Source organism: Phodopus roborovskii, unplaced genomic scaffold (genome assembly GCF_943737965.1).
Source record: "Phodopus roborovskii unplaced genomic scaffold, PHOROB, whole genome shotgun sequence".
In the NCBI taxonomy this organism is placed as follows: Eukaryota; Metazoa; Chordata; class Mammalia; order Rodentia; family Cricetidae; genus Phodopus; species Phodopus roborovskii.
In genome coordinates, this window is record NW_026125759.1 from 1,478,666 (window position 1) to 1,502,903 (window position 24,238).

The following is a 24,238-nucleotide window of genomic DNA, read 5'->3' on the forward strand; positions in this document are numbered from 1 at the left end:
AATAGCTTTCTGGCCTCCTGTTTATAGGGACCAGAACATTCTATGAAGAAAGGAGAAAAAAATTAAAGTGAGTAAAAATATGGATGAGTGAAATGGACTACCTTATGTTTTTACACATTTATTTATTTTTATATATGTGTGTATGTGTGTGCTTGTGTGAGTTTGCTGTGCACCATGTGTGTGCCTAGTGCCAGTGGACACATGCTGATGGAGGCCAGAGGATGTGTGAACCCTGGCACTACAGTTACAGGTGGCTGTGAGAGCACTGATGTGAATCCTTGGAATCCAAACTGGGTCTTCATGAAGATCAGTGAGCCCTCTTCACTGCTGAGCTATTTCCCCAGTCCTTTATGTGCCTTAAAAATTATGTTTCAGTATGGAAGCCTCAAAAAATAAATGCCATCTAACATAATGCTCCCCCTCTGCAGCTGAAATACTTAAAAATGTATTTTTACTAAGAGGTTCAGCAGACCTAAAAGGAGTGAGATTTCTGTACTGCTAAAAATAATTTAATATGTCAAAATCAACCAAGTATGAGAAGTTGTAATACTTGCAGCAGACACTGAAATTGACTATATTAATGTATTATTCAGTAGTACAGATAAATCACCATGAAATTTTAAAAGTTTTCATGTAATCCACAGGAGGGGAATAGTATAGGAATAGGAATAGGTCATCCTCTGACCTCCACAGGTACACAATGTACACACACATATATGCATACATGCTAAATTAACAAATATTTTAAAAATGAATAAATACCAGATTGAGAGCTCCTTGTCTCCTTGGTGTCAAAAAAGAACAATCCAGAAGAATCCCTATAAAACTCCCTGTGAAGCTGTCTGTGATGCAAGCATCTACAGTGCCTGCTTGGCAGTATGCCAAAGTGATGCCCAAGCCCATGGTCCCGGACTTCTGGCAGCAACTGTAAGCATGAGCATCAAATGGGCAGGGAGAACATAATTTTTTAAATTACTAATTATTCATTTATTTGTGCATGTGTGTGTGCGTGCGCGTGCGCATGAGCAAGAAGGGGAGAGTGTGCAAGAGCTAGAGCGAGTGTGCATGCATTCACATACATGTGGAGGCAAGAACGATGGGTTTGAGGAGTGGCTTTTCTCTTTACACTCTATAGGTTCCAGGATGAAACTTGGATTGTCTGGCTTGGTGGCAAGCACCTTTTACCCACGTATTTTTCTCTTCAGTACCAGTAATTAAACCTAGGATCCATGAATGCTAGCCAGAGCTCTCTACCACTGAGTTACATGCCTCAGTTCAATTTACTTTTTCTTGAACTTATAGTATATTGCCTACAAACGAACATGTATGTTTTCAAAGCCTATATATAATTTGGTAATGACAAAAAATTTTAGAACTTGACTGACTGCAGAGATGGTTCAGAGGTTAAGAGCACTGGCCACTCTTCCAGAGGTCCTGAGCTCAATTCATATTAACTACATGGTGGCTCACAACCATCTATAATGAGATCTGGTGTCTTATTCTGACAAGTGTATACATAATAAATAAATTAATTCATTAAAAAATTTAGAACTTGAACATGGAACTACCAAATGTTGGATCTTGAAAGGTAATTTCGGTCATACAGTTTCATGTCTCCCATCTTTCATAACTTAGTATCAGGAGATCCCTGACAAATGACATATTTCCAGTTGGTACTAGATTTAATGACAGAAACTTAATTGTCTCTTATGACAGAACTTAAGTTTTATTTTGTTATTTTAAGGTTTTCTTTCTTAGATCTATTTAATTTAATTCGATCATCGTGTGTATGTGCACACACTTTTGAGAGTCTATTCTCTACTTCCACTGTGAATTCAGGGAAATAAGCTCAGGTTGGCTGCTTGGTAGCAAACTGCTTTCCTTCTGAACGATTTTTCTGTCCCTACAATGGTAGTCTTACTCCCTTAATCCAAATTTACCACATTGTTTGATTACTCCTAGTCTAACATATATAGACTTTCAGATTATTCAAAGAATATGCTTATATCTTTATTGTATGTTCTCCTAACAATAAACTTTCATTTCCATTACTCTTTGTGAAATCTGTTTCTATTATGAATTTCCTCTGTATATATTCCACTTTATTAAGAATTCTTTAAAATCAAAGCATCAAGGGGCTGGAAAAAAATGTCTCAGCAGTTAAGAGCACCCATGTGGCAGCTGACAACCATCTGTAATTCAAGTTCCAGGGAATCCATTGTCTGCTTTTGGATTCCAAGAGCACCAGGCATGCATGTGGTACACATACATACCTATAGGCAAAACATCCATAACTATAAAATAAATCAATCTACTTTTTAAAAAAAGAAGGCATGTGCAAAGGGACATTATACTACCACCATTGGTAGTTCATAGGATGCTGGTTTTATTTTCTTCCATCCGGATATTTGTTGTTATAATATTTATGATCAAAATAACAGCTTTAGTGACATATGTGGCTATTTTAATAAGAATGGTCCCCATATGTTCATATATTTGACTGCTTAGCCACCAAGTAGTGGCCTTATTTAAGAAGGATTAAAAGGTGTGGCCTTGATGGAGGAGATGTGGCCTTGTTGGAGGATGTGTGTCACTGGGGGTAGACTTGGAGGTTTCAGGAATCAACACCACACCCAGTCCCACCTGCTCCCCTTGTAGTTCAGTCTGCCTGCTACTATGATCCCTGCCATGATGATAATGGACTCGGTCTCTGAAACTCTTACCAAGCCCCCAGCTAAATGCTTTCTTTTATAAGAGTTTGCCTTGGGCATAGCATCTTTTTACAGCATTGAAACAGTGTCTAACATAACATATAATTCACATAGTGCAAAAGCTAGCTTTTTAAAAAGTACAACTCAAACTGGGCCTTGGAGCTCACTTCTGTTATCCCAGAACTGGGAGGTGATCCAGAAGGATCGCCGCAACTAGCCTACAGAGTGAGGGCCTCTCAAAAAAATAAGGAAAAAACATTTGTTCCCCCCTTTCTCTTCCTCTCTTTCCTTGTATACTTAATATATTGCAAGCTGACCTCAGACTCTCAGCAATCTTTTACCAAAATTCTTCTTGTGTCTACCTCTTAAGTATTGAGATAAGAAGAATGAGCTACCATGTCAGATTTACTATTTACTAGTAGTTTTGAGTGACTTCTTAATAAAATGTTTAAAGTTCAGTTCTCCTTATATGATGCATGTATGAAAATGTACTTTCATTATCTTGGATATATATGTAGAAGTGAAATCATCAGAGCATGTGATCATACTACATTTAGCTTTCTGAGGAACAGCCCAGGGAGAAAGGTTGCTTTAGCTGCTGTATATAAGCTCACTCATATTGTGTGAGCATTAAAACAGCTTTATAACCTTAGCGATAGTTGTTATTGCTCATCTCTTAAAAATCATAAACTTTTAAATAGATATACTGTAACACATCAGTGTAGTTAACTTCTTTTTGTTTGTTTTTGGTTCTTCAAAACAGGGTTTCTCTGCCTAACAGCCATGGCTGCCCTGAAACTGGCTCTGCAGACCAGGCTGGTTGAGAAATCACAGAGATCTTCTGCATGAAGCGGGGCCATCTGAAAAAGCAGGTAAGGTCTCTTTTGAGTGTCATGTCCTGTCCAGTACAGAAAGTTCTAAGGTTTTTTTTCCCCTCTCCTTCAAATGGAGGATTCTCCATCTTTTTTTGTCTCCTGCTTTTTTGTGACAGCAGAGGCTAGGCTTTTCCCTGTGGCCTTCTTTCCTTTCAGCACATTGCTTACCTAGGGGAGAGAGGCACAAACCAAATTTTGTTTACCCAGTCATCCACTGAAATAGGTCCCAGTCTAATTCTATTTCCTCATTCTGGCTTTTTCCCCTGGTGCTTCTGGAGTTCTAGTAGGGAAACTATTGTTTGTTTTAACAGTTTGAAGCAACAATTTATAGCTGTAAACAAATAGCAACGTTTGTTTGCTGTGTTTTCCTCTAGTAGAAATGATCCGGTAGGATGTCGTAGCTTATGCTTGTAATCCCAGGATTACATCCTTTCATCCCAACATTGGGAGGCAGAGGCAGGTAGATTTCTGAGGTTGAGGCTGGTTTGTTCTACAGAGCAAGCTCCAGGAAAGCCAGCAGCCAGGGTTACACAGAGAAACCGTGTCTCTAAATAAATAAATAAATAAATAAAAGAATAGAAAAGAAAAAACGAACAAACAAAAAGACAAGAAACAAAGGAGGGAAGCTGAGACAAGAAGATTGCCACAAATTTGAGGTAGCCTGGATTAGAATTAAATTCTGTCTCAAAAAAAAAAAAAAACCAAAAAAACAAAAACAAAAACAAAAACAAAAACAAAACCAGAAAAAAACATATAAAAGTGTACGGATAAAGTCTATTTTAGACTCAGTACTAGAAAATAGCTCTATGCAATGGGATAAGCTGTTAAATTCCACCATTCGTAGCTCGTTGCCTTCATTGAGTAAACTATACTCCTATTGGCTGGTTGAGCAGGCACACGGGCGCTCCACACGTGGCAGTTTTGCCCCGTGAGAGCATTAGGCGGGAGACGATGAACACAGAACGGAAGTAGATTAGCTTCTGGTACAGCTTCTGTGATTAGGCTTCTACTGGGAGACAGAGACCTAGATAAAAAGAGAGCCTTACTTCTGGTACTACTTAGCTTCAACAGCAAACCATGCACCGGCTAATTTCCAGACTTTGTGCCTTCTTTCAGAGGAAAGCGGATTCAAAGGAAGAGACCGAGCAGGAGAGGCTCCTGGAAGGTAGTGTACTAATTCTTTCCCCAAAAGGCCTTCTCAGAAGTATGTCCCATCTCAATCTGGGGTCTAAGGAATTTAGAAAAACCTCTCCAAGCCGGGCGGTAGTGGCACCTGTAATCCCAGCATTCGGGAGTCAGAGGCAGGCAGATCTCTGGGAGTTCGAGGCTAGCCTGATCTACAGAGAGAGTTCTAGAACAGGCTCCAAAGCACTATAGAGAAACCCTGTCTCGAAAAACCAAAAGAAAGAAAGAAAGAAAAACCTCTCCCTGGCTTTCTAGTGCCATCTTATTGTAATAGGGCATTCCCAGTTCCTTGCTCCATGCCCTCCTACGCCACCTGCTGGGTACTCTTGCATAGATTCGTTCTAGAACTTTCCTTCCCAAACGAATGACAAAAGGCAAAGACAAAATAATGACAAATAAAGGCAGAATAATGGGGACTACCGAGATTGCTCAGAAGTTAGTAGTATTTTCGGTTCTTAGATGGCCAGGGTTCATTTCTCAGCACCCACATTGCTGCTCACAGCTGCCTGTAACTCTAGTTCTTGGGGTTTCAAAGTATTCTGATCTCCGATGACAGTACAGATACATACAATACACTCAGGTGTTCGTGTGTGCACGTGTGAACAAACACCACACACACACACACATACACACACACACACACACACACACCTCCCTTGTGCAACCAGGATTTCAACCTAGCCACTCTCCTTCCAGAATCTTGCAGACTTCATCACTGCTCACTAACCTAATTCCTATCTCAAATCAAAATCACTTTACTCGTAGACTTAGATGGTAACTTATCACAGCTTTCTCTGATACGGCTTATTTATAGTATGTGTTTGTACTTGAGAATAATTTATATGTATATATGTTTTTTCTTTATTCATTGTTTAGATGATTCCATGTCACAAAACACGCAGGGAGTTGTGACAGGGTCCTGCAGTGACTATGGCAGCATTAATGAGCACCTCCTCTTCAGTGCTGATGTTGTGGCAGGCAATGAAGCTCTGAAAGTTAAACAAAAACTTCCTGTAGTTGTGGAAGTAGATCAAATGACTCACGGATCCAATACAAGCACAGTAAGAGTTGTATATTCTGGGTACTTTCTTACTTCTGCATTCTTTCTCACTGGCTCCTATTTATTCAGTCCCTCTTTAGCAGACATGCTGCAGTGGAAGGAAACTGGTCTAATTTAGAGGGTTGTATGGAACATCTGCTCTATTTTTGTCCTAGTATCTGTTTAGAAAGGTATAAATTACATTATCTATTCCTCAGCCTTTAACGATAATTATTAGAATTTTATTATTCTGTATATAATGATAATTATTAGAATTATAACAACTTTCTCCTAGAATGCAAATAATAGATATGTATTATTTGGTAAGTAGTTACTAGGCGAAAAAACATATGTTTTAATATTTTTTTAACGATAGCTTTATTGAAGTATAATTTACTTACCAGGGAGTTCTCCAAGTTTCAAATAGTTTTGATTTACAGAATCTATGTAGCACCCCAGTTCAGATACTTATCGCTTAAATCTGTATGTGCAAATTAAGCTTATTATTATTAGTATACTAATTGACACTATCAGCGGCAGGATGTGAGGCTTGGCAAGAGTGGAAGTATTGTCAATCCTTGAAATTCTTAGCCATCTAAGAAGTGAAAATGCAGGCAGGCTTCCACGTACAGCTGTCTGTTAGTTTGGAGACAGGGCACTGAGAGGTCAGAGTGTGCACTGCATCTCCACATAGCTATGTGAGCCTGGTGCTTCATTTCTGGATAAAATGGAGGGAATAAAAAACTATGATGAGGGTGGTATTGACAGCTGGCGAGGGATATTACATAGAGGAAGAGGCTGGGGTTTTGGAAATTGGAGGTAGGGAAATGAATTCATATGAATCATCTTCATTCATTTATTTTCCCCCAAATCAAAGTTAATCAATAAGGCCCCATAAGTCGGGAATACCACAATTTCAGTTACTTCTGTGCTGTGCCTGTAGCTACATCTGGAGGATGGAAAAGCCATTAAATGTTTCAAACTGTACTAAGGTGCCGTCCGCTTCCATGAGAGGAAGAACCAGGAAAAAAAATGACTCAGTCTGTGAAGTGTTTGCACCCACTGAAAAGCCTGCATGACCTTTAGTCCCAGTGCTGAAGAGCAGAGATGGGACAGTTCCTGGAGTCTGCTGGCCGGCCAGTCCAGCCACGCATGGCATTTTGGTTTGTCTTAAAGAAAGATAAGGTGGAGAACAATTGAAGGAGATCCCGGTGTGGCCCCTCTGCTTTTCACACATACGGGCATGAACATCTCCCACCCACTGCTTTTCCCCACCGCACACACATTTCACAAGGGTAGGATAAACCAACACTTTCTCCTTCTAGACAGCTGCATTGAAACATGAATTTAGTTACCCTAACGTGCCTTTCCTTCTGAACATAGAAACAGAAGCATACTCACTCCAGATAGGACTCCTGAGACAGACCAAAGAAATGATTCTACCCAAGTTTAACTTGGTTATGTAGTGAGCTTATTGGACTCTTACAGAGAATTAATTACAGGACAACAGGTGACTCAAGTCAGCTCTGTCACCAAAAAACGTATACTCCAGTATTGGTGACGATTTCTGAAAACTGCATCCCTGAAACTCTGTAGGGCTCTCTGTAGGGCTTTCAATTCAGAGTAAATAGCTACATCTGAGTCACAATAAGGCTAGACACAAAGGTGATCGGGATGTATTGTATGAGAGAAGAATAAATGAAAATTTTAAAAAGAAAAACTAAATAAGGAAACTAAAAGTAAGTCATTTACAGAAAAACAACATGTGTCAGGAACAGCTGACACAAAATGTCCCACAGGCCAATTCAGTTCAGGTACAAGTGCATGCAAGTAGCCTCAGTATTTGTCCCTGTTCACTCCATGCCCCAGGGAACTCATCAAGAGGCAGGATGACTCCAGTGGGTGCTTTCTGGCCAATATGCGCCATCAGCTGTTGCCCCAGGATGGAGACAGCAGCTTGAGCTCTTGGTGAAGCCTGAGGCTGGAGGTTACAGGGGCCAGGGATTAATGAGTAGTAGGGCAAATGGTTGGTCTGGACAATGGTGTCTTCTTTCTCATTCAGAGGACCTGATAAGAAGAGCAAGGCACCCATGTTTGCAAGGCAACAAAGTTTGGTCTGCTGGCCCAGGTTGCACAGGCATCCATGAGATCCCAGACTGTCTGTATGGCTCACTGTAACAGCCTCAGCAAGCCTTTCTGGTGCCGTCCCAACAGCATTGCTTCCCTTCCTCTTCCCTTTGACTTCCTACCAGGGCACTCAGGGCTTCTGCAGCCTTCAGGAGCCAGAGCAGATGTGAGAGCAGGACCGAAGCTGGATCAGGAAACAATAAAACCCAGGGCCACTAAATGCTGGTACCATGGGGCCAGTAGCGTGGGAGCTTTCACTAGAAATTTTTGAGCATGAACGTCTGCTCCTGAGTGCTGATCATAAGTATATCTTTTAGGCAAAGAGGTAGTATATATTAGATTATACGTTTTATGTCCAACGGTGTGGAACGGAGCCACTAAATTACAGCACTTCCTTTTGTGGGACGTCATGTTATTTTTTAAAAAGTGAAGACAACTGACTTATTGGTGCTCATTTGTTTATATATGTATTACACATGTGTAATACTACATTTTCCTTTAAACTAGGTATGAGTGTTCTAATCCAGGGAAGGAAATTAGAGATCCTTAACCATGTAACGCCTAGTGGGAGTCTTTTAGTAGCTGACAATGAAAAGCAAGCTCTTGCCATGAAGAACTCTTGGCATCGAAGCTCAGGGTGCAGAGTTTATAAAAGTAAAACGCCACAATGACATCATCATCAGCTATAGGCCAGTTATCCAGGCTATGGTGAAGATCATGGAAAGTCCCTAATGTGCGGTCAAGGCCCATGTGACTGTTCAGGGAAATAGGGACAGAAAATTGCCTGAGCAGACACAAAATGGAGTCAGGCTAAGATGATCTAATCTTGGTCACTTCATGAGAACATGGTCAGTGGTTCTTGGAAAGGAAACAGGATTCTGAACTATGTGTAATTTTCATGCCTTTCTGTTTTTCTTTACATTAAAGAAATAAGGCCAGATTTAACAAACAGCAAAGCAAATCAAAGCACTCCTAGGTGACTCTCAGAAAGGCAGGAGAGGAATCAAGTGGCAGGTCTGAAACCAGGACTTACACATTATTTTTTTTAATGAGAAAAACAAATCATTAGATAAGGAATATTATAATATCAACAAATAAAAATTTAGATACCCCCCCTTTTTAACTTTAGATAAAGTCCTAACCTAACTGTGATTTTAGTCTTGCTTCTTTTCTTCCCTCTCATGATAAACTTGGCCTGACCATGCTTAGCTTCTAAAATTTAACTGGACATTCTTTTGTGTCTCTAGATGCTCTGGTCTGATATGTTAGCATTTATTCCCCCCCTTTTTTCTGTATTAATGCTGGTTTATCAATTGTAATCAATGTGGGATACCGATACACGATGCTAATGATAGAAGAAGCTAAAGATTGGCTAGTGGGAATGCGTGGCCACTCTGTCTTCTTCTGAATTCTCCCAATCTGCTGTAAAATCACAGTAAAAATGATACAAAGCTCGTATAGTATTTCATCATCACATAACAATTTTTGTGTCATTTGTCTACAATCATTATTTGAAGTGTTGAAATCAGACTTTTTAAACTTCAGTTTGAAGCAGCAGTTTTTATTTCACTTGTTTACTCACTTATCTTCCAGATGGATGCTTACCGTGATGGCCTTGGTGATGCACCATCAGACTCTCACATGACAGTTTCACTTGACTGGCTCACCTCTCTAATTGATGATGCTGACCAAATTAACCACGAATTGTCCTTCTCTCTAGACATTGTCTGTAAAGGTACACTTCATATTTTCATTTATTTACTTTTTTTGTTTTTGTTTTTTCAAGACAGGATGTTTTTTTTTGTGTAGTCCTGGCTGTCCTGGCTGGAACTCGCTTTCTAGACCAGGCTGGCCTTGAACTCACAGAAGTTTGCCTGCCTCTGCCTCCCGAGTGCTGGGATTAAAGACCACCATCCAATTCACAATTTTAAATTTAAATTAGGTATCGCCCATTTGAAGTATTATAAATTGGACTTAGGAATCATCTTTGGGGTCAAATTTGGAACATGCTGATTTGATGAGAGGATTTTTGTATTACATCTACTACTGTAGTATACTTGTATCTTTAAATGGATTGAACTCAGAACCCTCCTGCTTGTTAGGTAAGGTCTGTACCCCTGAGCTACAGTCCCAATCCTATACTTTAATCAGTGGCACTTCAATATTTTAAATGTACCATTGGAGTTTGAAAATAATGCACAGCAAGGGACATAAAAATTTCATACTATAATTTGTTACATTTTTATTTGTTTGGGTACACTGATATTTGTACAGCTTTTTTATTTATGGAGGCATTCAATTTCTGTTCTAACACCATGACATCAATGAAAAGATAATATTTTATAAATAGTCCTTGGCCTTTCCGTGTGTGTGTGTGTTTGTGTGTGTGTGTGTGTGTGTGTGTGTGTGTGTGTGAGAGAGAGAGAGAGAGAGAGAGAGAGTTTGTGTATCCTGTGTTGAAGTTTATTTGTATTTATATGATATAACATTTTATTGTTTTATACCTAAAGCAATGACATGTTAAAGAGACTATTGGACTTTAATTTGGTTCAGGAGAGAGTTTTAGATATTGAGGCCAGAGAACAAAATATGGAAGGCTACATTAAACCTTTCTATAAAGAGCTCATATTATCATTGTGAGAGAAGAAGTGTGAGTCCATTAAAATAGTCTGATGCAAAGAAACAGTGGGCAAAGCAGTAAGAATCGCAGTGATGGCAAAAATTACAGAAAGCTGACTGGGCTATGCACTATTCAAACTGGACTTTATACCCTGCCATTTGGTGTCGATGCCTTTAATGGTTAAATTGGAGAACCGAGTCAAAATGAAAAACAGCAGTTTAATGCATAATGAAATGTAAATCTAATGAAATGTAAACTTGATACCTTTATTATTATTTCCCCCACTTTGAGACAGGGACTTCTTCTACTCCCTAGTTCTGTATCAAACTGCTAGACTCATGCCATCTTCCTGCATCAGCTTTTCACGTACCAGGCTGGACTTTGAAAGATGAATGGACATAAAAATAAATCATACATACTGTAGCTTAGTCAGGTGCTATTTAACTTTGATAAAAAAGAGTGACATTGTCCCGGTATACAAAACTGCTTTTTATTTTACTATTCTGGATATAACAACCTGAACATGATCTTGGTTGTTATCCCAGGAACCCTTCCAAAATGACTGCTTGGTGGTATTTAAGATTTTATGACATTTTCTCAGAAATTCTCAGTTTTCAGTGGAAAGGGTCCCTGTTTCTGATTGCTAAGTTCCAAAGACAAATTATCAGCCTGTCTGTTTGCTAAGTAGGAAGTCATCAACAACAAGAAGAAAGCTAGAAACACTTCTCTCAGAGTGTAAAGAACTTGGACATGTTTGTAGTGCAAAGGATATGACTAAAGGTGCTGAAGAGAGCAGGAAAAAATGATGGAGTGGAGTCCCTGATCTATAAATAGAGGATAGGTCCCAAGGCATAGGTGGAGAGATTTAGTCTGTGAAATAGTTAGTCATAGCAGCAGACGTTTCTAGGGTCAAAAAGACAATGGCTGAAAAAGAAGTATTGATGATCCCTAGCACTGGAAATAAGTCCTAAAGGCCCCAGCCAGTCATAAATAAAATAGTCAGAATAAATGCAATTAAGTGAATCCCATGAAACCCAGTGAAAATTGCAGATTATTATTATTATTGTGCTGCTAGAAATCAAACCAAATGCTAAGTAAGCCACACTCTCAATAGTTTCTTCAATGAGACACTAAAAGATGGAAAAGAAAAATCATGTTGTTTTGTCCCATGTTGAGTAATAAATGTTTTTTCCTTCCTGTTTATTAGGCAGATATTTCACTGCCTCACTTTGTTTCAGTACTGTTTTTCTTTTATCTTTTAAATGTTGTGTGTTTGAGTGTTTTGCCTGCATGTATGTATTTGCCACTGCTTGAATGTCTGGTGCCTACAGAGGCCCTGGAGCTGGAGTTACAGGAAGCTGTAGCCTCCATGTGGTTGCTGAACACTGAACTCTGCAAGAACAAAGAGCAAGTGCAGCTGGGTGGTGGTGGCCCATGCCTTTAATCCCAGCTCTTGGGAGGCAGAGGCAGGAGGATCTGTGTGAGTTTGAAGCCAGCCTGGTCTACAAAGAGAGTTACAGGACAGCCAAGGCTACAAAGAGAAACCCTTTCTTCAGGAAAAAAAAAAGTGTCTTTAACTGCAGAACCATCTCTTCAGACCTTAGCTTTGTAAAAACACAAATCATATTTATTTTTATTTATGTGTATGTGTGTGTTTGTGTACGCTACGTGTGTGTGGGTGCCTGCAGAGAGACCAGAAGAATGTACAGATAAGCCATGGGTGGCTGTGGGTACTGGGAGGTGAACTAAAGTTCCTTGCAACAGCAGTAAAATCTCTGAACTATCTCTCCAGCCCTGGGGTTTTCAATGTTAAAAATGTGCTCTATATGTAATAGAAACTGTGTCAGGGATAAGATCACAGTAAATGGTGAAATGTCATATTCCTCCCAAATAAAAGGCTCCTCTCACTTGATTTTCTCCCACGACTGTTACAGATTTTGAACCTTATAAGGGTGACCTGGTAGAAATTGAGTTTGCTGAGCAGGAAGACACACACAGCAGAAAGGCCATCTTGATGAAGCCTCTGAAGCACCTTCATGTGAATGAGGTAGTTCATGGGCTGTATCTGACCCTTGTGTCCGCTGATCTTTCATGTAGTGACCATTTTTGCTGAACTCTAAACTAAAAGCTTGGCCAAAATGAGCTGCTTTCTTCTTTAAAATCCTATAACCCTGAAAGGGAAATGATGATAATAATGTACAGATGATGAAAATTGAACTTTATACAGTTTATCTGGGAGGCATCAAAATGTGCTAAGAGCAAGTAACCAAAAAGCAATGATCAGGTTTCTTGGAATTGTTAAGAAAAATGAGTGGAGTGTCATTTAAACGCCTCAGTAGTATGTGGGCATGATACGGGTAGTAAAAACGGAAAACACGTTGGCTTGCACTCATTTTGTACCACAGGAAAAATGAAGGAATGTGCTTCTAACGCAACCAATGAAGTAGAGGCAAAATGATTGTGTGCATTAACAACACACTTCTTTTCTCTTTTTTGTTCAAGTAGTGACCTTTAAGTGGACGTTAACAGTCATTGTGGGTAATATTTAGAACAGAATTTGTTCAGCAGAGACCTGGTACTCATCCTCAGGGACTGCTTTCGTTGGTGTGTGATTGGATCTGGACAGGGGTGTGCTTGAACAGCACCTAGATGTTGCTATGGTGTAAAGTAGGGTGGGAATGTGTGTTGGGGGTGAAGGGATCTGCTGGTTCAAGCCAGAGAGAAAAGGGGCAGAGTCTATAAGTATGGATTATGATTTTTTACACTCATGCCTGCCCTTTTTCATCACAGGTTTGTGTTACTAGAGTGGATGGCAGAACTGGAGTTCTGGAAGACACCATCTTTTTCACCTTGGATTCTCTTAAACTCCCTTCTGGATATGTGCCTCGACTTCATGATGTTGTCAATGTGATTGTAGTGCAGAGCATTCAGTCCCAGTATTTCTGGAGGGCAGTCGTAATGACCCCAGTACGAGTACCGTAGGAACCAAGCCTTTGAATTTCTTCTTCAGCATTACTTCTACAGGTAGTGCAGGGCCTGGTTAAATGCAAGAATTTGAAATAGTAAGCTAGAATATATGGTAAATACGTTTTTACTTGGAAGCACCCTGGTAGTTTTGTTGGAGGTATGGACTCACTTTAGGAAGGTGCCTGATCTATTTGGACACATACCCAAACAACACTTCATATTAGGTTAAATTCTTTGCTTTCCATGGTCAGGAATGTATTATTTGGTGCTAGTGGCCTTGTTTGTCTCTTGAGCAACATGTAGAGGGAGGCCAGCAAGTGAATGTGGGTAATTTAAAGACATAGATGCCTTCAAGTCTGAGTCCCCTTATGCTATATACAATGTTTCCTTTTTCTGCACCATTTTTTCATTTCTTACTACCTACTCAGTTTGTTAAATTTGATATCTATCTAGTAGGTCCCATCCTTCCATGTTACAAGGCTAGATTCATAATATAGGGTTTCTGTTTATTCATTAGCTTCTCAGCAGAACATGATAGCTGGGGCAAATTGCACATTGTTAACTTTAATAAATGAGTTGTCTAAGCAGCAATACTATTTGCCTGTGGTTGATTTGCCATTCAGTCTCTTGGAATGAAATTGTTCTGAATGTTATTAGCTGTTTACATTTGCTTGTTTTTTTTTTTTTAAACAAACACATTGCTGTATGGGGGTATGAATCAGTTGCCATTATCCCCTTTGTGGGAGAGGTGCAGCCTGTCTACAGCCAAGAATTGGAACAAATCCAAAGCACCATGAAGGAGGGGACATTGCTTACTCAATCTAAAGGCTGTTTCCAAGATCCCACTGGGCTACCCCATGAGAGTCCTTAATTTTTCTTAATGGCATATACCCAGGAGACTTTTACTATTGTGAGGCTTCTGTCAATGTGTGATATCATTGCAAAGTATCTGTGAACTCTAACCCTGTCCTAAGTTTGCAAGTTTGACTGTGCCTTTGCATTACATTTCTAGTTGGCACCTTGTGGGATAATCTTTCTGCACACTGTAAAGATGTGTCTCTGCACTGGGGAGGACCTGGGCCCTGCTCCAAATGATATGGCAGACTTTGAAGGTCCCACACGGAAGGGCCTCATCCTCTCTGGGGAGCAGGAAGAGGGTAGGATACAGGTTGGGGGGGGGAAGGAGAGGAAGGGAGGGGGAGGGAACTGGGAATGACATGTAAAACAAGCTTGATTCTAATTAAAAATAAAAAAGACGTGTCTCTGCCTAAGGGACCTTCTGGTTGGTTTAATAAAAATCTGAACAGCCAATATCTAGGCAGGAGAGGATAGGCAGGATTTCCTGGCAGAGGGAAAATCAGAGGAGGTATTAGGTATGACCTCAGAGCAAGTCAGACATGCTGTACTGTGGAAAGATAAAGAGCCATGTGGCAGAATGTAGATTTTAAAATATGGGTTAACTAAGTTATAAGAGCTAGGTGGAAACAAGCTTAAGCTAAAGGCCAATAATAATATGTCTCTGTGTCTTTATTTGTGATCTGGCGTTCCCAACAAGAAACTACTACTACAGCACCCCCCAGGGTCCTGTGGGTTTTACACTACTATATACTTAAGGCCATAGGAGTGAACTGGTTTAATCTTAAGTAAATTCTTGTTACTGTGTGTTATATATCAGACAGTGATCTAGGCATTGGAATAAAATCAAAATCACACATGCCCAGGTTTTAATGGAACTTGGCTCATGTTCCTACTTTTACCCTGACCTCAGGAGAGGAAGGCAAGTGGAAGCTCTGAAATCTCCAGGTCCATGTGACTGTCGTTATTTTTACACGATCCCCAACTCCTTGCAGAAATCACAGCGAAGTGATATGGTCCCTAGTAGGTCAAGCATGTTCCAGTGAATGGCCCGACACCCAGGAGTATATGGGCTGTGCAAATTGGAACCAACATTTTTTCAGAGAGAGTATGAAGCTGTAGGAAGTACAAGTATTGGGGTGGATCTGAGAGGGGTTAGGGAAGGAGTGGTGCTAAATATAATCAATATACATTCTAAAATAACTAATAAAATATCTGAAAATCTTATATAGAAAATGGCATATTATGCTCCTCTGGTGGAGTTTTGTTGTTCTGTACAAGTTGGAAATGTGTGTGTCCCATTTATTACATTAATGAATGAGTGTTTCATTTGACTTTAAGCTATCCCTACCTAGGTACTTACACCTATACCCTGTACCAATATAATGTACTATATACTATGTGTTCCTTTATTTAGCTACTCCCTAAATTGTTACTTTGAACAGTTTGGAGATTTCAGACAGAATGTTCGGCTGCACAAACAATAACTGGCCATTTACATTGTGTCATTATCATTAACCTGACTCCATTCTTGCTTACTTAGGGTATCCAACACATTCTTATTCCATACAGGAATGTCATAATTGCTCAGCACAACTGTCGGGGGTTCATTTGGGAAAGACTTTATTACCTACCTAGTGCTAATGCCCTGAAATGGTAATTGAGGCTTTGAGTACGTTCTTCCTCCATCTTCAGACACTGGAGAAATCAAAAAATTTGAAGAACATATTCAAGAATTTTTTCTGGCTTATGAACAAGTATCATAACAACTGTTACATGTCACAGGAGGGGTGTGGTAGGGACAAAGCAACCGCTTTTTTAAAACTTTGGCATTTAAGAAAACAGAGATGAAATGAGGAAGGTCACTTTAATAAAGAAAGAATATTTTCAAAGACACGAAAGTTAGGAGAGTAACAAGCATGCACTTTATATATGCAGAGAAGAGGCATAGTGAACAGAGATAATATAACCTTACAAGGAAAAACACGCGAGTTAAATACACAGAAACACTCCTAAGTTCTTATTCCACTTCTGTAACTGCTATACACCTTGAGAAATAAAGACCTCCTTGGAAATTTGGTAAATATTTAAGATTCCTATTTCATGATGGAAATATAGCCATAGAAAATGGGGCAGGAAAATAGGGTCAGACACACATGACTATGAGTCATAAGGAGATTACAGTAACTGAAAAAATAGCATCCCTTTGACTGCCCCGAGGATTGTACAAAACCCTTCCAGCAAAGAACATTAATCACCTAAACAGCCAACATATGGTCCACCCTTTCAGAGAACCTTTACTTTCTCAGTTGTAATGACAAGCACCTGGACACATAAAGCGGGGCTCTTGAGCTCCACTCTTTGCTCAGGTCCATTTCTGTTCTGTGCAGCATAACTTATGCCTTTACCTGTACTTCATTAGAGATGAAAAGAACCTGGCCTTTATGCCCTGTATGAACCAAGAGATTCCCTCCAGTAACAAGGGCGACAAGACACTGGATGAATCCCAGACCACATAAAAAAGGAATCGAACTGCCCCTTAATTATGCACTGATGGCGAAAGACTAATTTCTTTTTTAGTTTTTTATGTAAATTAGAAACAATCTTATTTTACATATCAATCCTAGTTCCCTCTCCCAAGCCCCCAGGACTGACACCCCCTACCTCATTCCCTATCCACTCCCCAGGGAGGGTGAGGTCTTCTATGGGGATCTTCAAAGTCTGTCATATCATTTGGAGCAGGGCCCAGGTCCTCCCCCATGTGTCTAGGCTGAGAGAGTACCCCTCTCTGCGGAATGGGCTCCCAAAGTTCATTCTTATACTAGGGGTAAATACTGATCCACTACCAGAGGCCCCATAGACTGTCCAGGCCTCACAATAGTCACCCACATTCAGGGGGCCTGGTTTAGTCCTATGCTGGTTTCCCAGCTGTTAGACTGGGGTCATTGGACTTCCACTTGCTCAGGTCAGCTGTCTCTGTGGGTTTCTGTAGCCTGGTCCTGATTCATTTTCTCATCACTCCTCCCTCTCTGCAACTGGATTCCAGGAGTTGGGCTCAATGTTTAGCTGTGGATCTCTGCTTCTGTTTCCATCAGCTACTGGATGAAGGTTCTAGGATGGGCTCTCATTATCAGGGAAGGGCATTTAAGGCAGCCTCTCCACTATTGCTTACATTCCTAGTTGGGGGTCATCCTTGTGGATTTCTGGACATTTCCCTAGTGCCAGATTTATCTTTAAACCTATGATGGCTCTCACTATTAACGTATCTCTTTTCTTGTTCTCCTCTAATCATCCCCGTAAGTGCCATCTTAGAGCTTCCATCCAGTAGTGGATGGAACCAGGTGCCCTGAATGTGGGTCTCAGTTAGGAGGCCTGGACAGTCTATGAGGCCTCTGACAGTGGAACCAGAATTCATCCCTAGTGTGTGAATGGACTTTGGGATCCTATTGCCTATGGAGGGATACTCTCTCAGCCTAAATACAGGGGGGAGGGTCTAGGCCCTGCCCCATGGAGGGCTTCACTCTCCCTGAGGAGTGGATGGAGAGTGAGGTGGGAAGGGTGGGGTGGGGCATTGGAGGATGGGAGGGAGAGGGAACTGGGACTGATATGTAAAATAAGTTTGTTTCTAGTTTAAATAAGTAACAGTATAAGCAAAAAAGGAGAAAAAATAAAAATTAATATAGCTTTTAAGAAAAGACCTTGTCTCAGACAAAATCAAAACAAGACCTAGTATAAATTGTCAACTTGATTAATGTCTTAACTGTTTAATTCCAAGATATGAATGCAAGCTCTTTAGCACATTTTCTTAGAATGGGCTATGCAATTCAGTTAAGTATGGAAGATGGATTGGAGGGATTTTTCCTTAAATAACAATGTAACTTAGACATAGTGGTGCCCACCTGTTATCTCAGGTACTTTAGAAGCTGAGGTGCAAGGACTACCTGAGCTTATACCTGAGTTTTTTAGTTCAGAGTTAGACACCATCATGACAAACATGGTAAGACCCTATCAGAAAAAGATAAATAAAACCAATGTAACTTTCTATACCTTCCCTTTGTACCTTTGGGACTGACATACTGAATAATAAAACCAATATTCAAACAAATCATTTTATTGAAACAATTAACAATGTCATAAAGAAAAATTCACTGTATTATAACAAAAGAGTCAAAACCTTGACATATAGTGATAGTTGATACTCAACATAACTGGATTTTATTCAAAATAAAGTAGAACGAGGTGAACAAGTTAATTACTAAAGACCTTGCCATTTAAACTAGAATTTATCTGAAAGCTGGCATTTGAATTGTATCACTTAGGTTTAAGTTCCTTCTTCAAATATTCTTCCCATCAAAACAGCATGGACTGAAGAGACTGTCGAACATTAACCATCTCTTGCTGTTGCTGTTTAAGGAAAAGAGACAGTAAACAGGTTTATTTCCTAGTTCCATGTCATTTATACATCATGAAATAAAATATTTCAGTGCTTTATTAATTATTTCATCTTTCCAATTTGAAATGTAACTTACAGATTCTTTCATAATTTTTCTTCGCAGCTTATTCATTTCTTCTTTAAGTTCATTCTGGGTACCGAGAAAAAGCATATCATTCTTCTTCTCCAAGTCTTCCAGATTCTAAACACAAAAGTTGAGTTTAGGCCTATCACATTATTTTCCATCTCAAGTTCTAAATTTTAAAGTAAAATTTCAAGAGAATTTTAAATAATTAAGTAATATACATGATTTCAAGTAAAAAAACATTCTAATATACGAAGACCCAAATTCCTACTGTTACAATGCAAAATAACTCACACATCAATCAAATATAATTATAGAAGATACAATAGTACACTTTGCTCAAGAAATAGCTTTAGTGAATGTTAAGATAAACATGGGACCTGGAGAGGGGAGAATTGGGTACAGTATCACAAACTTTGCAAGCACCACTGGGAGGACTGAAAGCCTAAAAGCTAGCATTTGCAATATGGATCCTTTTTCTTCGAGATAATGAAAAATATAGCAATAGAAAGACCACACGGTCTTCTCAGAAAATATCACAATTGTGAACATTTTTTTTGTTGTTGTTTTATTGTAAATATTCCTTTAATTGTTGAGTTTACCCTTTCCTATCCAATTGTAAATGTCTTTTTTTCCTTTTTTTTTTTTTAAATTCAGATTTGATACAAGCTTGTTTTACATGTCAATCCCAGTTCCCTCTCCCTCCCCTCCTACCCCCAACCCCCATCCAATCCTTTCTGCTCCCCAGGGAAGGTGAGGCCTTCCATATGAGATCTTCAAAGTCTGCAGTACCATTTGGAGCAGGGCCTAAGCCCTCCCCCATGTGTCTAGGCTGAGAGAGTATCCCTCTATGGGGAATGGGCTCCCAAAATCCATTCGTATACTAGGGATAAATACTGATCCACTACCAGAGGCCCCATAGACTGCCCAGTCCTCCTAACTAACACTCATATTCAAGGGGTCTGGGTTAGTCCTATGCTGGTTTCCCAGCTATCAGTCTGGGATAATTGTGAACATTTCTAGTAATTTTCCCAACCATCAGGCTATAATCTATGACTAAAGTCAATGTGACTTGAAGTATGGCTATTAATAAATGTGAATTATATATCTATGGAAAATTCACACTTATCTATGGAAAATTCACACTTACCACTTTCTGTCTCAATTAGCCACCATAAAACATTAAAATTCTACATATCTAATTACCACATCAATTAGAAACAATTAACTTAAAGTGGAAATTATCTTATTCTTATAAGGCAAAATATGTGTTATATTTTAAAGAACATATTGTTAATATGTATAACATACCTTTAAGAACTGTTCATGTACTTGTCTAATTGTTCTCAGTCTCTGGTTCTGAATAAGTCTACATTGTTGAAAAATCTTTTCTTCATGTTGAAAATCTTGCTACAAATACAAAAGGAAAAAACGACATTAACAGTTTGGTAAAAGTTGGTTGTTGTAGTGGGCAAGGCAAACACTGTCCTGAGCTACAGTTTAATGTTCTATTTTAAACTCAGAAAAAAATTTTAAAATGACTGCCTTTAATATTTTTCTTTAATAACTATTATGCCTAAGTTTAAGTTATTCTTTTACCACTAACATATTATGAATCTCCTTCATTAGCTTCTTAAAATTACAAGCCATAGAAGGTAAGGAATTATTTTTAAGACATCATTTATTCTTGGAACTTGCAATCTCTAAACAAACCTGGGTTGTTCAAGTAAGTAACATAAGAACAGGTTCTCTATTCTTGAGATTTACCTATAACAAATTAATTATAATTGTGAAACAAACCATTAGCTTTTCATGTTTTTCTCGAAATTTCTGAAAATCCAAATTCCATTGCTCAAACAGATTCATAAATGACTGAGCAGAGTCTTCATTAAGCTTTGTCCTGTAAAACATAATAATGAATGATGTCACTTCTTATACTAATATGAAAACATTCAAGACAAAATGTAGTTGAGACACTCTCATAATATAAAAAGTAAATAATAGCAGTTTAAATATTATGATGGAAAACTCAGAAGTAAAATTAGATTTATACTGATTCCTGAAGTACATTTTCCCCAACATAAAAGTTCCCCTCTCATACAGTAGCCTTTGAAAACTATGGAAGTTTTATCATATATATCTATTTTAAAAATAATGTTACCTCCAAATAGTTTATTTTTCATTTTCTACTGAATATAGAGTTTTAAAAATATTAAATGATTTACATGCAAAAACATTTCACTAAGTTCCCCATTCTCCATTTTGACACAGCCACAATTTAGTACAAAGCAAAAGCTAAGTGTTTAACATATCCAAATTGGCCTCTCTCTATAGCATCAGCCATGGTTAACTGATTTTATGCATTAAATTTTATCCAACTAATTTCAAGAGTGAATATAAAAAACCACAAAAGTAGTAAACCTCCTCAATTGTTACTTAAAAGAGAAGAACATAATCTTCACTGGCTTCTGTGAAGCAATTCTATAAAGGTAGGAGTTCATACAGGCACCTGTCTAGAGAAAACTCAAGTCAAATATTTTCACTAGAGACTCAAACAGAAAAAGACTGCATTTTTCTGAAGTGATTTACATATATATATATATATATATATATATATATATATATATATGAATTGATAAAAAAAAAATACGGTTTTTAGAAGAAAAAAAAACCTTACACTGCATCTTCATGTGAGTTCCAAGCTTGTTGCATTTTCTGGTCAATTCCTTCAAAAGACTCTCTGGTATTTGTTTCCATTCTTTGTCTCTTAGCATTAAGAGCACGGTTAATGTCAGCTGTATTAAAAATTAATGTTCATTAAAATTCAATGTTAAAGAAAATTACTTTGTTCCTACATATTCAAGTAATATTCACTCATCAATAACAAAACATTTAAAACTAAATTTAAAAACAGTGTCATCATGATACAACTTTCACCTAGGATTTTGGATTTTTTTTGACCAGGTCTGCTAAATCAGCAAATTCTATGAAAACTTTCAAATCAAAAATCTCTGAAATCTGAAACATTTCGAGTTCCTATCATTTGGAATAGCCATATGGCAATTAGTATATTCTTAACTGAAGATGTTTTTAGAGATTAGAAAAATGAACTAAGATATAAAGGGGAAGTATAGACTATAAGAAAATAATTAAGTAAAGGCTAACTATTTCTAAATTTATAAACACTCTATATTAGAAGGGTACTTTTGCCTGAATTCTTATTAGAAAGCATGGAATAAGATAGCTTATTAAAAATATAATCTAGAAAGGTTAATTATTAAAATCATTTGTAAAAACAGATAGTGAATGAGAAGCTGGGGATGTAGTTCAGTTGGTAAACACTTGCCTGGCATATACTCGTTTGTATGCTTTGGTGGCTATTTACAATTCATTAAGTCTTTATTAGGGCATTTTATCAGTATGTACAGCAAGCCGTTCATACAAAAGTTTTAAATTTCAAATACTCTGTGGTAGCAAAAAATGACAGGATACACTACTAATCCCAGTACTAGAGAAGCAAAGGCAGGCAGATAATTGTGAATATGTGGCCAGCCTGGTCTACATACCAATTTCCAGGCCATCTAGAGTTATATAGTGAGACTGTCTCTATGAGGGAAAGTGTCATTTTTACTTCTCTCACCATGGAAAACTATAAGGAAGTCTCTCTATGACGCTAAATCACAAATATTTATGAAAAATATTATAAATGAGAACAAAGCACTGAAGAACAGGCATATAATATACTGGTTAACACATATTTTATACAAGTTATTATATGGCTTTAAACAATTTTATAAAAATATAACTATCTCCAAAAACATACCTCCAAGTTTTCCAAGAATTACCTCTACCTTTTCCCTATGAAGAAATCAAATTTTAAAAAAATTAAAGCTGGCACTATAGTTCAGTAATACAGCATTTCCCAAGCATTCACAGAACCCCCTGTTAGATATCAAACACAATGACAAAAACTGTTCAGTTAAGAATTCATAAGATATAATAGTTTGGAAGAAGTAGAAAATGTTAAGTATTTTATACATACTACCTGTTACATAAACAAAGCAAACAATTCCTGAAGTGCATTTTTCAGCAGACAAAATTATTTTTAATATATTACCCCATATCAACAAACAGTTCTATAGGACTTTTCTTCCCATGTGAATCACTTGCTGAACTCAGTTCTGTTGACAAGAAAAAAAAGAAAAGAAAAACATGTTTGAAAGTAAGTATACTATTTTAACAAATTGCAATGAAACAGTGCACTTGAGGTTCTTTTAGACATTTTAACAACTTAAGCTTTTGTATTAGATATTAGAAAATATAAAATTTTCTTTGAATATTAAATAAAGTTAAATCATGATTCATGACCATTTGTAGGAACAAATTTTGAAGTCTCTCTAGGATAAGATTACATACCAAGTTATGTATTATTTATTGATCAACATGTTAGGACTTCAAAGCCATGGCACACTACACAGATTTCTAGAAAATAAATATGAGGATATGGAGAGCAGAAGATAGTAAAGTAGACTGAATAAATTAGCAAATTTTAAGTGTTTTAGGTTCAAAACAAAAGAACTGAGGGACATTATCAATAGTCAATATTTGGTACCTTCAAATTTTTTTTACATAATTATTAGTATCAGCATGGAGGTCAGAGGACAGCTTTCTGGAGTAGATTGCTTTCCTTCTACTGTGTGGGTTCTGGGATCAAAACTCAGGTCCTCTGGCTTATATGGAAAATACTTTGGCCACCCGAGTCGACTTGCCAGCCCCCAACATTTGACATCTTATACCTTGAATATAGCTCCTCTGTGAAGCACTGAGCTCTTCTTGCTCCTCATCCTCAAAGTTATAAACTAGGGGTTCTTCCGGGCTGTCAGGTTCTTCAGAATCCCGTCTTGCATGGGGAAACATAACTGTATATTTTCTATTTTAAAGCACAGGGAATAAAGTGAGAAGATTATCATATAAAAATTGAGATGTTCTTATTTGAATAAAGTGTTAACAGTTTTCTTACTTTATTGGATCCAAAGTGAAAAAAAAAATGGCAATTCTCAATGTAAAAAAGAAGTTAAAACAAGGGTGGTTTAACCTAGACTACAAATGTTTGCACCTATGCACTTGATGAACTGAATTTTGTTGGAATTTTTGCACATTCTTAATAAATTTTAACAAATATGTATGTTTGTATGTCATTTTCAAAGTAAAATCTGCTGGCAAAATAGATCACAAGCATGTCAAAAATCTCCCCCTAGCAAAATAAAAATATTAAAAGCTACCCCTCTACAGCTGCCCCTCACTCTTTCCCAAAGCTTCCTCATCCTCCTAAAGTCTTCATT

At 38.1% G+C, this 24,238-nt stretch overlaps 2 protein-coding genes across 2 annotated transcripts; one reads left to right on the forward strand and one right to left on the reverse strand.

Moving 5' to 3' along the window:
• The first annotated feature begins 4,663 nt into the window (after positions 1-4,663).
• LOC127217634 (cancer/testis antigen 55) lies at positions 4,664-13,589 on the forward strand. The gene is made up of 5 exons (XM_051178619.1): positions 4,664-4,751; positions 5,648-5,832; positions 9,531-9,672; positions 12,492-12,604; positions 13,348-13,589. Exons 1-5 carry the CDS (start codon positions 4,664-4,666, stop codon positions 13,537-13,539), a joined length of 720 nt encoding a protein of 239 aa, XP_051034576.1. The 3' UTR covers positions 13,540-13,589.
• Positions 13,590-18,601: 5,012 nt separating this feature from the next.
• On the reverse strand, positions 18,602-23,763 carry LOC127217635 (synaptonemal complex protein 3-like). The gene is made up of 8 exons (XM_051178620.1): positions 23,693-23,763; positions 23,014-23,077; positions 22,720-22,754; positions 21,574-21,691; positions 20,697-20,796; positions 20,208-20,306; positions 18,909-19,013; positions 18,602-18,783 (listed from the first exon to the last, which is right to left on the reverse strand). The coding sequence occupies exons 2-8, from the start codon at positions 23,016-23,018 to the stop codon at positions 18,730-18,732; spliced, it is 516 nt and encodes a 171-aa protein (XP_051034577.1). The 5' UTR covers positions 23,019-23,077; positions 23,693-23,763; the 3' UTR covers positions 18,602-18,729.
• Between the last annotated feature and the right edge of the window lie 475 nt (positions 23,764-24,238).